Raw genomic sequence first — 17888 nt, 5'->3', positions numbered from 1 at the left:
AAAGGCTATCGTTTGCTGTCACTCTAACCTCTCTCTATAAAATCTCTCCCTCTGATTTTGAGGCACAGGCAATACACAGCACCTTGCCTGAGCCAATCAGCGTCCAGAAACCTTGACCACGTGATCTCCCCCGCCCTCACAGAGACAGTAGTTCAGTGCAGCGGGACACAGAGACTGACGCTGAAGTTACAGCAGTATAAACTGTTTATAGATCGCATTTTGGAGTGTTGTGCGTGAATGCAAAAAAAAAAAAAAAAAAAAAACACAACCACAACCATACAAATCAGTCTGTTGAGTGGTGACAATAAATGGGTTATTCCCAGAAAGCAAGTACATCTTCGTTTCGTCTCTAATCGGACAGCCTTTGGCGGGTCAGCAGTCAGCACCTTGAGCCGGCAACTTGTTCTTTATATTGAAGAGCTATCAAGTAACAAACAATTTTTCAGTGTCCCCTCCCGGACACCATACTTCCTAGATGAAAGTAAATTTGTCTTATCTTTACGAAATGTCTTTTCACAAGGCATTCAAATGAAGAAAAATAAAAAAGGATCATGGAGATTGGATGAAGTTGGCTAGCTTGCAAGTCATACATTTTATTGTTTTCCGTTTGCTATTTCAAAGTCCTGTCACCGAAGCGACACAGAAGGTAAATCAAACAATGCAGTTTAACTTGAGACAATCATCGGGGTCCTACACAATGGCTTGTGTTAACTTCGACTATTAGTTCTTGCTCTGCTGAGGAGAAAAACTGAGCCCGCTCTTTGGCCACGCTGAGCAGCCAATAGCAGCGTTGCTGATCAATGTTTCTACTATCGATACATATCCCCTTTTAACCAGCGCATGAACGCGCAATTATCTCAGATAACTCAATCCAGCTATACTAATCATATCCGGCAGGTGTGTTCGAAGAACCTAATTAGCAAGATCATGATTAGCACGATGATATCATCTTGGGATGTGTAATTTGATCTTGGATGTTTTAAGCAACGTACGAAGAACGGGCCCCTGGTTTAAGCAAGAAATTACCCAACAAGGTCACAAATCAGCATTTCTAGGCTCCAGTTTGTTCATATAATGGTCATTTCATCTCCCCTGGGTGCCATTTACTCACCTCACAAAAGTCAGGACCTATAACAAAGAATACTGACACACAGACAAATACACAGCTTCTTCAAGGTTGGAGTTGGTCGAGCTCTAGCTCTGATCAGGAAACTTTCCCAAAACATACTGATAAGATGCATTTTCTCTCAGTAAGAGGTTCAGACAATATTCATCATTATTCTCTTGTGACTGAAGATGAAAAGTAAAGTAAATACTTTGTGAATCACGTAGGAGACAGGCCTGAGTGACTTCAGTGACCTTGGCTGTCATTGTCAGCTAGAAGAGTAAATATGTTTTAACATGTGTTGGGTGCTTCTCTTAAAAAAACAAAAACAAGGAGAGAGCATGTTCCAGTGAGAAGACAAGTGACTTGATTACACACCACTCAAAAGTATATATTGAAGCGGCAGTTGATTCAAGAATCCACCCCTTCACCATATTGACAAGTGTGTTTGACTATTTTCAGATATCAGGAAAGATCATCTGTCTATGATAGTAAATTTATAAGCTAAAAATAAAGTAAAACAAATATATAAAACCAAAAGGACTGTCAGGATACACAAACTTGCAGAAGTAGTGAGAAACAATAAGCAGTCTTTATTCAAACAGATAGATGGTAAGTATATTGCAGGCAGACAACAACCATGAAGACGATGATGATGAAGCAATGGAACACGGGTGTGTTGCACCACACGCAACCTACATACCAGTATAATGCTGAGTACTAAATACATTAGATGTTTTCTCTTACAGGGAGTTGGAGAACTGGAGACAGGCAGGTTTGGAGCCAAGGAAGAGAACACAGAGGTAGGTATCGCAGGTAAGGAATATCTACAACTTGGGTGAGTCCTAGTTCAGACCAGACAATGATGGTGTCTGTGGTGCAGGATTTTGTAGAGGGTACTGATGAGTTTGGTGATTGGGGACAGGTGGTTGTAATCAGCACTCTGGTGAGAGTGAGCCTTGTGAGGGAGTGAAGGTGGAGCATGGCGGATCCCTGACTGTATACCCCCTCCACGGCCCGCTCCTGAGGGCTGGGGACCACGACGTCGAGGTGGTCGCCCTTTGATTTGGACGGTTCTCATAGAAGGAGGTAAGTAGATCAGGGTCAAGTATGTCATCTCTAGGAACCCAATAACCCTCATCTGGACTGTACCCCTGCCAGTCGACAAGGTACTCCAATCGACCACCTCGGCGCTGGGAGTCCAAACAAAACTGAACTGAGTAGACTCCTTTGTCTTGGCTTGTTGGAGGAACGTTGGAGGGTTCCCCTGACCATGGGAACAGAGGCGGTTGGTATCCGAGTATGCACTGGAAAGGAGTCAGGCCGGTGTTCTTCTGGCGCAAGTAATTCTGAGCGTACTCTGCCCATGCTGGAAACTGGCTTCAAGAGTTCTGGTGGCTGCAGCAGAAGGTTTGGAGGAATCACCCGATTTCCTGGACCTTCCCTTCCGTCTGCCCATTGGTTTGGGGATGGTTGCCCGATGACAGACTTGTGGTCACATCTAGGAGCTTGAAGAAGGCCTTCCAGACATTAGAGATTAACTGAGCTCCACGGTCTGACAGCTGTGCAAATAATTTAGCAACAAATCTAGGTCCTCTGTCATCCAATCTGAATACATATGTTAAGAATCTGGGTTTTATCTTAAAGGTATAGCGGAGGATCTTTCCACATTTTAGATAAGACCCGCCCTCTCCACTTTTTGAAAAGTTTGATTGATTCACCAGAATGATTGACAATTAGGAGGACCAATAGTATAGGCATTCCACCCGGAAGTAAAAAAAATCCTCCGCTATACCTTTAACACAGAGTTAAAGTTTGACAGACGAATCAATTCAGTTGTGATGATTAGTTTCTTTCAATTGCGAATCTTTCAGTGATCTGGAGAAAGTAATTTATGCTTTTATTTCTTCACATCTTGATTACTGCAATGTTTTGTACCTGGGTGTAAGTCAGTCTTCGCTGTCACGTCTTCAGAGAGTACAAAATGCAACAGCAAGGTTGCTGACAAAAATAAGAAAGAGGGATCATATATCCCCAATTCTGGCCTCTTTACACTGGCTACCAGTTCATTTTAGAATAAAGTACAAGTAGCTTTTGTATACTTTTAAAGCTCTGCATGGACCGGCACAAAAATATGTTTCTGAGCTTATACATTTTAGTTGCTCACACAGGTCTCTGAGATCCCAAAATCTGCTGTTCCTAGAAATTTCTCGGTCACACTTAAAAAGTAAAGGAGATTGCACTTTCTCAGTTGCTGCCCCAAAGTTGTGGAATGGTTTACCAATGTCAGATCATCTACCACTGTAAACATGTTTAAAACTCGTCTGAAGACATATTTTTTGATGAGGCCTTTTAGTGTTATTGTAAAATGAAAGCAGTTCACACATTTCTGAGACTTGCAGGGTATTTATTAACATTAGATTGCATTACATTACACACATCACAACATTGTTAATGTATTCAATTAAACTGTCAAAGAACAATAAATGCTACATAAATACAGCTCACATTTTCTTCTGAAAATGTAAAATGTAATTCTTCATGTCTTATTCTTCCTTGAAATGTTTCTGGATCCAGGAGAGAATGTCCTCATCGATATGAATGGAAAGAGTTCCGTCTGGATTGATGGGAACAGCGACAGGGAGACGAATATCCATCCTTGACAGTGTCATCTAGAGCAGCAGGAAGAAAAATAATTTGTTGAATTTTCTTATTATATCTCTGTGAGAGTCATAATTTAACGGAAAACTATTTCACCTCTGGAATCCTAGCAATGACATTCAAGGATCTCTGAGTTGGCAAGGCTGCAGTCAGTTCAATCTCTTTCTCACTGTTCTCTGCTCTTTCAAGTCTAAAGCCCGTCTGGAAAGCCGCCATAAGGATGTGCTTAGACAGTCTAATTGTGAAGGGATGCACAAAGAAGAGCAGATTAAACCAGTGCCATTTTTTAAACTATACAATACATTTGTCATTCAGTGCTGCTGAACATTACTTTTTGGCGTATGTGGTGACAATTATTGGCAGCCTCTCCCATTCCAGCTCTAGACGTACAGCAGGGAATTCTCCCAGGACACCGGCTTCAGCTTTAGCAGTGACTGCATACTGTTGGCATTCTTGACCCCAAGCAACCTTGGCCTGAAGGACATTTGTGTTCAAAGGATGGTATTGATGTTAATTATTTCACTTGAGAAATTAATTTCGATAATAGTTCCAGTCTTACAGTGACTTTGTGCTTGCTCAGCACGGCACCATCAGCACAGATCTTCAGGTTGTCATTTTCAGCGATGGAGGAAACAACGAGCTGCACTCTTGCTGTTGGCTTGTCAAAGTAAGCAGCAAGTTGGTAGCCCAGCAGCTTTTGGTCAACTCTCACAGCACGGGCAATGACAGCAAAAACAGGTGGAAGATCATTTCCGAGGAACTTAGCCTGAAAGCATAAACCATAATCAATTTAAGTGGATTTTAGTACAAAATGTCACCTTTGGGTTATATGTTATTAATGACACTAATTGATTCACCTGTTTCTGGAGAGCCTCAAAGCTAGATGCAGTGCTTCCACTGCTTACTGCCTTTGAAGCACCATGGGGTGCCATGAACTGCAAGCAAAAATACGTTTTGTAATAAGTAATCGATATAATCTAAAGTAATAATATAAAAAAATGGCTTTTTAGTAGTTACCCGATCTTTGTGGAATTTCTTGAAGGGCTCCATGATAGTGGCAGTCTAAAAATCCATATAAAATGATTCAGTGAAAAAATATATTTATGACACAAATATTGGCTACCTAACCAACACGCTACATTCCACGTCCTCACCTTACTCACACGAGAGCTGGACATGGAGGAGCTTGAACTGCTGCTGCTGCTGCTCCTGCTCCTGCGGCTGCTACTGCTGCTTTCAGAAGAGACGGGTGCATTTTTATCTTCAGTCTCCAGGATTTCCCTCAGTTTCAACAGGAAGGCCTTTCCTTCTGGAGTATCCTCATCAATGAGACTGATTTGCTTAAGGAGCCTCTCAGCAGCTCTAGGACCAACTTGGACTTCAAGCTCCAGTCTTTCAACTGCAGGACCTTCAGCTAAAGCCAAAATGACAATTATTATCTTTTCTGTAATTTTCTCTGAAATTAATAATCTTCTCTGAATGTATACCTCTTGTCAGTGCAGCACGGGCTGAGTGCTGTCCAATTATGTAGAAGAGAGGAGAATTTCTGATAAAAGCAGCATTGTGAGAGTGCACCTCAACGCACCCCTTGATTTCAATGTATGGGACAGCAAGACAGAGAGTCTTGTGAAATGGAGCTGCAGCTCTCACGGGAGTCTCATCTGGTATTTCAGAGGACTGAAAAGAATAATGAAATATTATAACAAGCCTCGCTATTTAAAAACTTGAAGCAAATTGATATCCATCATATGTGTATTAAAAATTTACCAAATACTCAGAAGAAGTCTGGGAATTTTGCATGGCCACCTCGGGTACTAAGGGAACAATCCTCTCAGCGTTGGGCTCTTCAATGTTTCTGACCACAGCAAGAGTCTCAAAGCTGTTGGAGTAAGAAAAAAATGGGTCACGTCTCAATTTCAGAAACCTTTTGAATGGTTTATGAATTGATTCAGAATTTTTGCAACACTGGTCTGACTAAGATTGCATTACCTCACATCAGCAATGTGTTCAGGAAGCTCAACAGGCAGAGCCTCCACCTTGTAGTTGCCCTTGAGAATGTCTGCTCTTGCAACCACTTTTCCAGGGACAATTGTACGGATCTTCCCTCTTGCCATAACAGCAGCTTGGATCAAGGCAGTGTTCACTCCCATCACAGCAAAGGTCTGGAGAGCAATACTGAAATAAGAATAAGGGAGATTGTTTGTTAACTGTTAACAAATAACTGTTGTTGTTGTGTACATTATATCTCATCTTCATGAATGTAGCTGCAAAAGTGTACCTTGGTCTAGCTTCAGCCTGGAGTTGAACATCAGTCTTTTTGAGTTGGTCAAGAGTCATAGTCTCAATCTCCTCAGGGAGAGGAGGTGTAATGGTGGCCTTAACTAGAGGGATGAACAGAGCAACATCAAACTTCGAAGTGACACCCTCATATCCAAGGAAAGGATAAAAAATTCTAAGAAAAAAACATACCATTGAGACTTGCAGCAGCAACAGCAGCAGTGTACAAACTGAGCTCCATGGGCAAACCAACTGCTGTTGGCAAGATACGACGCACTTCAGATGCAAGCAGGGGTTTGGCATACTGGAAGGCAACTCCTTCCTGCAAAGCTTTAAGGGCACTCTTCAACAGTTCACGTGGTTTGGGTCCAGTGATCATCTGGGGATAGTGTTTATGAGAAACTTAATTCTAATTGTGAGAATTACTTGTGAGACAGATCTCAAAAAAATATGATAATGAGAGAGTAGACATGAGCTAAAACACAATACCGGTATTGCTTCTTCAATTATGGTCTTGTCAATGTTGAAATAAGCCACTTCTTGTCCAAGTAATTTGATATAGGCTGATGCCAATGGCTGATTGGTTTTAAAGTCCTTCCAGTTTGTGAGCTTGAGGTGTTAAAACAGAGAAGTTATATACATTTTGCCTATATCATGTTTATAATATTACTTAAAAGTACACTTAATTATACTGTACACTGGACATGAAAGCTTACAGCTCTCAGGGTGCGCTTGATCTTTGTGATACGGTCAACACTTTCATCTGCAGCAGGAGATTGCAGAAGAGCCTCCTGGATTCCTTCAGTTCTCACACCGATCTGTTTGAAAGGATCAATTGAGTGAAGACTGAAAATATTTTAAAACCATGAATCAGTTTAAGTCTAGGTTGTCCCACCTCAAGAACATCAGCAGCAGCTCCAGCCAGGTAAGCACGTGCTTTAGCTACAAGAGCTCTAGGCAGGATGGTTGCGGCATCATTGATCATGTAGGCACTACCAGCAGCTCCAATCATAAGTGGAGCTGCACAGGGATAGAGGTAAGAATACATTTAATTTTTTTTTACACATTTTAAGAAACACCCAAGAAAACATTTTTTAGCTCTCTCTCAAAAATGGCAAGACTCACTATGATAGAAGTCCAGCTGAATGGCTCTGCTGAAACGGAAGCTAAGCCTGTCCAGTTTGCGATTCATGAGCTTGATGGCAACATTAGCTGCACCCGCACTGAAATGGACAACCATGATTACCTCTGGCGTGTGCTCATTTTATGTGATGAAGTAAAATATGTTTGAAAAAATTTGTTCTTACACAGATGCCATATCCGGAGCAGTGATTCTGGTCAAGGACTTGATGTGGGAATAGGCAAAGCTTGCAACATGCATGTTAGTCTCAGTCTTCAAGGCACCAGCAAGATTGGAGACGAGAGCCACTGAGGGCTTGGACTCAAACAACACAATACAAGCAACCATACGCACTTCAGGGTGGAGAGCCCTGTCCAATACAAGCTGCAGGGCCACTGGCTGAACCTAAGGCAGAAAACAAGGTTTGTATATTACTGAATGACATTTTGTGTAATCTTTTACAGTAATAAATTCCTACAATGTCTGACACTTACCAGTTTGGGCTCTTTCTTGGCAATGTTCCTCAGGGCCAAGATGGCATCAACCTGGACTCTAAGAGGCAGAGAAGTAGCTGCAGTTGTCAGTCCAGGTAGGAGCTTCATGATGGGTTTAAGACTAGCAGGGTGACCAGCATTGCCCAGAACTTTCAGAGCCAAAGTGATTTCAGGAATGTCATTCTTAGAAATGGCCTCTGCAGCAATATCATGGATGGGCTGAGGAGTTTGAGGCACATACAGTTAGACAAATATCAAATATTATAGTATGTCCATGACAGAAATTTGTGAATATCTTGAGGTGTTTACCTTGAGGAGCTCGGAGGAGCAAGTGGGAACTGCAACACAGTGTTTGGCAATCATGGAACCATATCCAAGCATGACGACTTCACGAAGAGCTGGGATTGTGGCGATTTTCTCGTGCATAGCCAAACTCTGTTCAGTAACATACAGAAATTATTCATTTGATTTTGGTCATATTTGAATAACAGCATTTTGAGTATAGTAAGATATACCCACAGCTGTCAACTGGATGGTGTCCAAATCAGCAGTGACCATTTGCAGAGCAACTACAAGAGCCTGAATGAACTCAGGAATGGTAAGTTCACCAGCCAGAAACTTCTCCTTGATGAATTTTACAATGGCTGGTGTGCCAACAGCAGGAAGAGCATCCAGAAGCCAGCGCCTAACATATTCATTGTTTTCAAAATATGTTCATAATAAAAAAAAAACTTGAACTATATTCCTATGAACTTATTGCTCAAACATTGTACCTGTAAACTGTTTTGTCCTTGAACTGAGTCCAGATAGCCTCAATATTCTCATAGGTGGCAACACGCAGGAGCTGGATGAGCTCAACAAACTTAAGTGGAGCATCATCATGGACCATGGCCACATTGTTTTCAACAAGGTGCTTTAAGACCTCATTAATCTAGAAAAAGTAAGGGCAACACTCAGATGATGTCTTCATGGATCAAAGGCTTTGACTTGGAGACTGTTAAAGATGTCAAGTAATGAATTATACCTGGGCTGGTGCATCACTGATCTTCAGGAGTTGAATGGGGGTCTGAAGAATTTCAGTTGAAAACTCATACTGCAGGGATCCACGGGCCAAGTAATCAGCATTGATTGGAACAACAGGCGTATTGTTCATCTCAACAAAAGTCAAGGTTTGTCTGAAAAAAAATTATTTCTTTATTTATTAGTAATATTTTTACTTCATATTTTTAAGAGAAATCTCACAGACGATCAATCTTACTTTGCTTCCATCTGGGCAGCACCATGGATCTCATTGAAGGGTGAAAACTGATGCACTTCCTCAACTGTTGCTTCAGCGATCAGTACACCGGCGGCAGATGGTTTCATGATGTAGTTGTAAGATGCAGTTTCAATCAGACTCTTGACCCTCTTTTGGGAGAAAGGTATGTGACCATTTGACTCTTGGCATTTTCATTATATTGAGTAAATATTTCAATTCTTTCCAGTCTTCTTCATTACCTTTGTGCATTCAGCACACCTCTCAGTGTACGCCAAACCGACGTCCTTCATGATTCTCTCCTGACAGTGGCTCAGATCCTTAGACTTGGCGACAATAACGTGGTTGGCCTTTGGATCCTCACTGATGATGTAGTGGGTCCTGCACACTCCCTGAACTCCAGCCTTGTAGGACAAGTCAAAAAATTAGATTGCAGAACTCAAAATAGATCAAAAACGTACTAGTATAATTTTCTCACCTCTTGCAGCTCATAGATGTTCTGGGTCTTCTTGAGGTTGAGCTGAAGGATGTTGAGGATTCCTCTTTGCAGGTTCAGTACTGTAGGGGAGACTCCTGCAGGGGCGAATACCTTTCCAACCACACCATTAGCATACTCAAACTTGATGGGAATCTGAAGCTCAGCAGCCAGAGCTGAGGTGAGCTTAGTGGCAGGAACAAATGGATCCTTGGGCCAAATGCCAGCATACTCGTGGAGCAGAGGATCCATGAGCTGTAAGGAAACATATTTACTTTAAATGAGAGTATTGCTGCTATTGTAACTAAATCTTGCTAACACTTCCCCCCCCCCCCTTTTTTTCTGTCAGTGTGGAAGACCTACAGTGTTTACAGTTCTCAATGGTCATTACCTTCATCATGAAGGTGTTCTCTGTCACGGCACTGAGGTGAACCTTGCTGCTGACTTTTACTCCTGCTCTGGCCAGACCTTCTTGAGGAAGACCACCCAAGAGCAGAGCCTCATACTTGTACACATAGGTCTTATCAGGGGCAAACTCAGGAACTGAAAAGTGTACAGAATTTTTGATCTTAGTCAATTGTTAGGGTCATTATTTTTAAGCAATAATGCAGTCTAAATTACCACTTAAAACTAATTTGCCATATCATATTACTTACCAAGGTTGATCTGTTGAGTCGCTGAAAGAAACAGAATAAATATTCAGTGAAAATCTTTTTTAATTTAGTTTTCAAGTTCTAATTTTTTAAAGATTTTTTCTAAAGAGCTAAAAAGAGAAGAAGAAGAAATGTGTATAAATATATTTTGACTTACCCACAAGGGCTACAGTCAGGGCAAGCACAGCAGCTCTCATGGCTGATGGTGTGTGAAGAGCTCCTCAGAGAAACAGACCTTTTATAGTAGTTTTTTTGCTGACCAAGCATTAATTCTTAAATTAATTATTATTTTTAAGGGAATATCAAATTGTACAAAATACAAGACTTCTGTCAACTTATTTTAACATAATTATCAGCAGAGGTTAGGTTACCCTGGCCTGTCATCATGTCATTCTTCAGCCAATGTTCACAGTAAAATCATGCGGATCATTTGTCTTTTATATTAAAAAAGGTGATTGTTTTCAATTATATCATATAAAATAATGCTGAAGCAATAAAATTAGCTATAGAGGTATATTACAGTAAACATATTCCATATTATTGTACATTTTTATACAAATATTAATTGTGGTTAACAGCCCTGGCTTGAAGGCAAATATTAGTTATCAGTTTTGGGTTAGGTTACCCTGGCCCTTAATCTAATGTTAAAGTTCATATTAGTTTATTCATCTGATGTAAAGACTGGTGAAATAACATTGAATGAACTTTGGAACAAGACGTGGAGTGATCTGTGGACAGTTTTATAATTGTTAATGAAAGTAATTTTAATAATTTAAACAAATGCAAAGTATTCAACAGCAGTAGACTGCATTGAGCTTGGCACTTCGTATTTAAAAGTCAACAGTGATAGAACCCTGGAAAATATGTGATATATTATTCAAATGTTAAATAATATTTTCATAGACAATAAATAACTCCATCCCACACACACACACATTCAAACACTTAAACTGACTGACTTAAGTAATCTTTCAAGTCAATTAGTGTTACACATATTCAGTTTCGTTTTCATGGACTTTTAGTTTGTATTCATTAGTCACATGTGTCCTTTGTTTGAGTTTCTCACAACTCATCAGTTTCCATGGACACTAATTTTCATCACAGCTGCTCCTAATTTAGTTAATCACCATGGGCCGGTTGTACCAGCTGTGCGTAAGTTACAACTTATCTACGCATAAACTAAATATTTACGGCAGACTCCGATCAGGGGCCTGGGGCCCGTTCTTCGTACGTTGCTTAAAACATCCGAGATCAAATGAGACATCTAAGATGATATCATCATGCTAATCATGATCTGGCTAATTAGGTTCTTCGAACACACTTGCCGGATATGATTAGTATAGCCGGATTGAGTTATCTGAGATAATTGCGCGTTCATGCGCTGGTTTAAAAGGGGATATGTATCGATAGTAGAAACATTGATCAGCAACGCTGCTATTGGCTGCTCAGCGTAGCCAAAGAGCGCGCTCAGTTTTTCTCCTCAGCAGAGCAAGAACTAATAGTCGAAGTTTATTCGGAATTTTAATGTTTAATCAAAACGCCAGGGAACACCTCAAAGTCTGCAAAAGCCAGGAGAGAGGGCTGGCAAAAAGTAGCAGACAATTTAAATCCGTTAGAAGTGGCCATGTTAGATGTTTTTATCACTTATTAGCCTATATTTTTATATTTTAATAATTGCATAATTGCTTTGTTCATTGTAATGTCAGAGTCACCACACTAGAACATATAACAAATAAAAGTGAAGTACAAAAATATTCTACATAATGGTAATTTTTAGTTATATTATAGTCTCTTTTATAAAAGGCACTGTGAAATAAATGGTTGTCTGATTATAAAAGCAACCAAGAAAAAGGCTGAGAAAAAAAATAAGAAAAGATCTTAGTAGCCAACACTGTAAAATCATTTTTGCTGCATTAAATTAAGGCCGTATAGTCATTTCAACTGTTAAATCTTTAGTAACGATGAATTGCTTTGACTTGTGAAAGTGAAAACTGATAAACTTATGTTAATGTAAAAATATTTTGCCATGAGTTATTTGATCACATTTTTCCCGAGTGTAGTTCATTGTAATGACATTGTGTTTTCCTCTTTTGTGCACTTTTATATAATACACCAACACTTATCTGTTCCCAAGAAAGTGGTGGCTGAAATATGTGCAGTAAGTGGACATTTTCTAACTTTCCAAAGGACAGAAAGTATAAGACTTTGCAGTGTCCAATTGTTTCCATTGCACTGGACAGTGAATAAACCCTCTCAGATAACTGTCATTTGGAGGAACTAGCCTACCTGCAAGTGCATAAATAACTTTACTTAATTTATACTTGTATGCTTTATGGCTGCAATATAAGTTGCAGGATTCCACATCTCCAGAAAGGCCTACAGAAGAGTCTGCACAGACAGAGGAGACATAGGCCTACAGGTGGGCAGTGTATAGCCAACTTTTCCTTTTTATTTGTTGCATGAGGCATGTGTCTAATATCTCTTGTTGCAGGCACCTGACCACTGGCTTTTCTTTACAAAGAACAACTGAAATAAAACTCAAGGAACTAAGCATATTTGTCTTTTATTAAACATTTAATGAAAAGTGCTTTTTTTTTTTTTTTGGCAATGTTGTGTAATAGGGCACATGCAACAATGTCACAGGCCCTGTCAGGTGTGCAACCCTCAGACTTTTCAGACACTGAAATCTTCCCTTTAGTTAGCCAAAGTTCATTTCATTGTGTGCCCTTGTCCTGGCTAGAGCTGCATTGTAACTGGTTTGGGTCAGGGAATGGGGTCATAAAACACCTGTCTGCAGGCAGGAACATGTCATAATCACCTATGAAAAAATGCAGTTCTGTTAGGATCAGCATAAGTGTATGTAATACAGTGAGCGTGATATGTAATTGTGGAACTTTCCTTACCACTTTCAAATAATGTGCATAAATGTGAATCTCTGAAAATTCTTAAGTCATGCACAGATCCTGGCCATTTTGCTTTCACTTTTGTGATATGGAAGATTTTAGTCAACTGCCTTTTTTATTTGATATAATATTACTAATCTGGAATATTAAGAATCACAATAGTAACTGGGCTGCACATTTACATTGTGAACCCCCTTTCTGTTCACATAATCCCCTTCATTGAGGCCTTGATGGCAGTCTATGGTCTAGCCTAGTCTACCAATCACGTTAGTGAAGCCTGAGTGACATTATACTGTAATCGGCATGGTTATGATTTCATGATCTTCATAAAAAATTATGATAGCCTAAAAAAAACTGCTTTAAAAAAAACTGCTTTACAACATTGGGTCTTAAGTGGCTTGGAAATGGCACAAAAAACCTACAACTGTTTTTAAACCTAAAAGCGCCAGGTAAACTCCGAATGACACGACAGACAGCACTTTCCATCAAGTTCTCCGCATCTCCAAAGGAAAGAGCCACTCGCAAATAATCTTAGGGCAATGCAAACAGTTTGTGCTGTAGTTAAAGCCCGACTCCGAAAAGTCGAAAATAAGTGTGCGTCTCCAACAAATTAATAATTTAAACGACAATCTCACGAGTCACGAGAAAAAATATATATCTCAGAAAGTGCACTATCGCGTTGCGCTGGACTTCCCGTATCAGCTCCCCTTATGAAGCCGGGATCTAATCCTGTTAACATGAAATAAGCCTGCTCCCGAGCAGGTTTAACCTTCGCACCTGTTGCTATGACAGCAAGTCCAAGATGAGCGTCGAAGAACCAAACAATCCAAGATCATGCCAAATCGCCTGTACCATGTACCAAATCGCCTGTACCTGTACCATGTACCCCTGTACCATGAAGGTAGCTGAACAAACTCGGGGTTACAGGATTAGTTTTGAGTTGACAAAACCAAACCGATGCAATCAGGCTTTATTGGTACCATGATGCAGCTCATCAACTTTCTCTGTCAACTCAGGCTTTGATCCTTAAGCTATGATTACTCCACGCGCGCGTGCACATAAAAGAGTGACGTCGACACTGAACAACCAACCGCGGGTAGAGCGAGAGCGATATATTTTTCCGCGGTGGAGCAAGAGATAATCATTCAGAATTACGATGAATTTAAATATGTATTTCAAGCTCGAAACAATACGGTCTCTGCTGCCAAAGCAAGAGAAGACTGTTGGAGAAAGATTGCTGATTGTTAATGTGTAAGTTAAACAAATACGTTCTATATTTATGTAAAATTATGTATGTATGTGTAGCCTATATGTGTAATATAGCCTATAGCATATTTTTATAATATATATAAAAAATGTGCATGTATGTACTAAGAAAGATTAATATTCATTGATTTTTAGATGCAACCCCAACTCCAAATGTTCTTGGCAGCAGATAAAGACAAAATACAAAAATATAATTCAAAGTGGTGAGTATTTACCACAACCTTTTATTACTTTTGTGAACATTTTATCACAAACACTTGTTTGCAGCAAACAGAAATAAAGAGTTAAATTCAGAAAACCAGAATACACTGTGGTGGAGGAGTTGGCTCTGAGTAGGCAATAAGGGACGGCCGATTATGGATGGGATTACAGGTGCTGTACAATCTGACCCTGGTGCTGGCTCCTCTAAGCAAGTAACACTGGGTACGTGTGCAATACATTACTACTTTTAAGTTTTAAAAATGGCTGACTGTATGTTCTGCAGTAGAGGGAAATGCAGTGTCCCTGTTGAAGCCAGCACACACACACAGTCTCACAGTCAGTATGCAGCAGACAGAACACCAAACATAACCTGCTTTACAACAGTTATGCTTTACATTGGCCTATTTTTATTTATTAGGGTGGAGGAAATGATGAAGACACTCTGTCTGTGTGTTCTCAGACATTTGCTGATGTGAATGCACTGGGCTTTTTATTATGGCAAACATTTGAATGTGTGGCATAAAAAAAGGGACTGGCCCTTACACATTTCTTTTATTGTAGGATTTTTCACAACCTGCCCCAGAAACTGAGGCCTCTACCTCAATGGGCTTCAGAAGAAATGTGAACAAGGTAAGGATTTAAAACCCTTGACATAAATTACAGTCAGTCCTGTGTTTGTAGGAAGTCAAGGAACTTTTTGAAAGCCTCCAGAAAACGTAATGATCATGTTTGTGGTGGAATTATGTTTCAGGTGGAATCAGACTCAGTCAGGGCCCTGTACAAAAGGAGTCTTGAACTAGACTGCACACTAAAGGAGACTTGAACTAGACTGTTCACTAAAGGAGCTGGACTGTGAGCTGAGGAGGCTCCAAAAAAAAAAAAAAAAAAAAAAAAAAAAATTGGAGATCAAACAGCTAGATAACACTGATCTCAGTATGTGAACTTATTTAACCAAGTAACACTTTAGTATGAATATTTATTAATGCAACTTTCTCTTGCTCTCTTTCTCCCTCCCACAAAAACAATAAAACAGTTTGATACCTATCTGCAGTTTCAATGTGCTTTTATTAAGTGTAATATTGTATGGTGATTGCATCTATATCTGCACCAGCTGGGTGGTCAAGTGTGATCGGGTCAGTTTCATCCGGAAGAAGCTGGTTTTGTGGTGTTTCTCGCTCCTTTCTACTGGTGACTATATTGTGCAGAATGGCACATGCAGCCACTATCTGTGATGCCCGCTCTGGTGATACTCTTAAGCGCCGAAGACAGTTGAAATGTGCCTTTAGGATGCCAAAGGTCATCTCTATCTTCACTCTGGTTTTTACTGAGGGCCACATTGAAGCGGTGCTGTGGCCCTGTCTGAGGGTCATGATAGGGGGTTATTGTGTAGGTTTTTCTATCTCAAATTAACAGTGTTTTGTGCTGACACAAAACAGACTCACGGAAAATTTGTGAGACAAGCACTGGAGCCAGGCAATTTGGCATCCAAACTTGTGATCATACGTTCATGACCACAAGTCGTCTGCAGATGAAATGTTTAGTAGATCATTGTTATATCTGTTAATTTTACTATTAGTTTAAAGATTCATCTCACAGAAAATAATCATCTCACATATTCACATCTCTACCTGAACATTATGGCTGTGATAGGACTTCCTATTAACATAATCTGCCTCATGTTCCCCTAGAGCATTGGAGATTGGAGCAATAGACTGCATACATGTTGCAATGACTCTAGGGAATCCTATCATAAGATTAACAGAATAATAATAAAGATTTAATATAATTCTTAACATGTATTATATTGTATAGTACATTTGTGAAATTTGCTTTTTGAAGAAAAAAAAAATGTGTTCATGTGATGTCACCCTATCAATATATCTTACCGGCAATTTTATAAAAGCCCTCTTTTATGGACATGGTCGATAAATGTCCGGGGAATACTATTAATTAAACTATTAATGTACTCCTGCAGAGCGAGGACCACCTTGCGAATGGTTCGACAAACCGTGTTTTCCCCTAGCTTCTGTGCGTCACCCACCGTGCAAGTAATGTACCACTTGCAAAAAAACGCAACGCAATACCATTTGCGGTACAGTAAGTGCATGAATTCGACATGTTAAATTCTTTATGTGCGGCTCAAGAAGTTCGCAAAGATATAGGACATTCCTTCCGTGGAAAATCTGTATCTTTCATACAAGTAACTATCAGGAAAGGCAAGGGGATTTTGTCTGGCTAAAAACTCTTTCTCTAAGAAGTGCTCGTCAAACAATTTGCGCTGAGATGTCCACCGGATTTGGAAGAAAAGGTGAAGTCATTGCAACAGACACTGGGAATAAGTTACGTCACCTATATGTTTCTTTGCTCTCAGCTGATTGGTCAAACTTCAGTCTGAGATCTTGAATCCAGAACATAACTTGCCCCGGAGCAGGTTAGCCGTGCAGCGTAAGATACCATGGCAACGAACACCGATTAAAGCCAAGCTACTTTCATAGTACCTAAAACCCCGGGTTGGCGGAAACTAAACTGAAACATAGCTGGCTAGCCACCTAAACCGGCTTCATGGTATAGGCCCCAGGAGTAACGGTTGGAATAAAATATCAGACAGACTGAACTGCATCAATAAGCTCTTCTTTTACCTGACAGATTCAATTCTTTAGACATATGATAATACTGACATTTACACTCAATTTACTTCGCTTCAATTTTAAGAGAGAGAACATTATGTGAAAAGATTACTTTATAGCGGCTCTTTAACACGAACCCGTCCTAAACAGCGCGCCGCTGTGTGCATCGGTCCATGTTGTACATGACATCAGTCATAATCAATAAACGTAATTAAGTGTGCTTGCTGAAAGTTTTCTTCTTCTTATTATTATTATTCCCGGGAGATAAATTTTGGCCAGCTCCTGCGCCTTGGCCCTTTGAGACAGAGACACCGTTACAACTTTAAAACGTCCGGTCAGTACCGGTGTAAATTGCTCGTGAAGATGACATCACAAATCCATGTCGTTCGTCCGCCATATTGGATTGAACAGAAAGCGAAACTAAATTTTCACAGATCACAAATTTGGTCCGAACTTCACGAAACTGGACGTACATGATCCTTGGACCAAGCATCACCTAAAAGTTACTAGAAGGATTTTTGATTTTCGGAAGCGTTTGCCCGTCACAGCCAAACGAAATCGGCGGCGTAGTCGCCAAACAGGAAGTCGTCCATATCTCAGGAACTCTGTCACATATCGAAACCAAACTTTGTACATGAACTCGGGACTCCAATGTGAGGATGCACAAGATTTGAATTTTGTTTTATTTTATTTTTATTTCAGGCTAATTGACAAACCCATTTACCTATGTCTATGCAAAAGAGTTTCAACTCACACTTTTAATGTTAATGCATTTAGACAGTAGGTGGCACTGTTGTATTTCATTTCACAGAGCTGCCAAGTCAGTGTATAGACTGCATTCGTTTTTACTA

The 17888-nt window shown here is 40.1% G+C and overlaps 1 protein-coding gene across 1 annotated transcript; it reads right to left on the bottom strand.

The window, feature by feature from the left end:
• Positions 1–3640: 3640 nt before the first annotated feature.
• LOC307170197 (vitellogenin-like) lies at positions 3641–10249 on the bottom strand. Its single transcript, XM_079891256.1, has 28 exons — positions 10198–10249; positions 10044–10064; positions 9779–9930; positions 9391–9642; positions 9155–9316; positions 8916–9064; positions 8682–8832; positions 8431–8588; positions 8177–8342; positions 7967–8092; positions 7658–7876; positions 7351–7568; positions 7169–7266; positions 6939–7063; positions 6760–6861; positions 6533–6652; positions 6236–6422; positions 6045–6147; positions 5756–5941; positions 5534–5645; positions 5254–5443; positions 4921–5180; positions 4784–4828; positions 4624–4701; positions 4326–4532; positions 4098–4240; positions 3863–4001; positions 3641–3777 (listed from the first exon to the last, which is right to left on the bottom strand). The coding sequence occupies exons 1-28, from the start codon at positions 10235–10237 to the stop codon at positions 3652–3654; spliced, it is 4035 nt and encodes a 1344-aa protein (XP_079747382.1). The 5' UTR covers positions 10238–10249; the 3' UTR covers positions 3641–3651.
• Between the last annotated feature and the right edge of the window lie 7639 nt (positions 10250–17888).

This window comes from Squalius cephalus (assembly GCF_949319135.1).
Source record: "Squalius cephalus genome assembly, chromosome: 13".
NCBI classification, from domain to species: domain Eukaryota; kingdom Metazoa; phylum Chordata; class Actinopteri; order Cypriniformes; family Leuciscidae; genus Squalius; species Squalius cephalus.
This window is presented reverse-complemented; position numbering and strand designations above follow the sequence as displayed.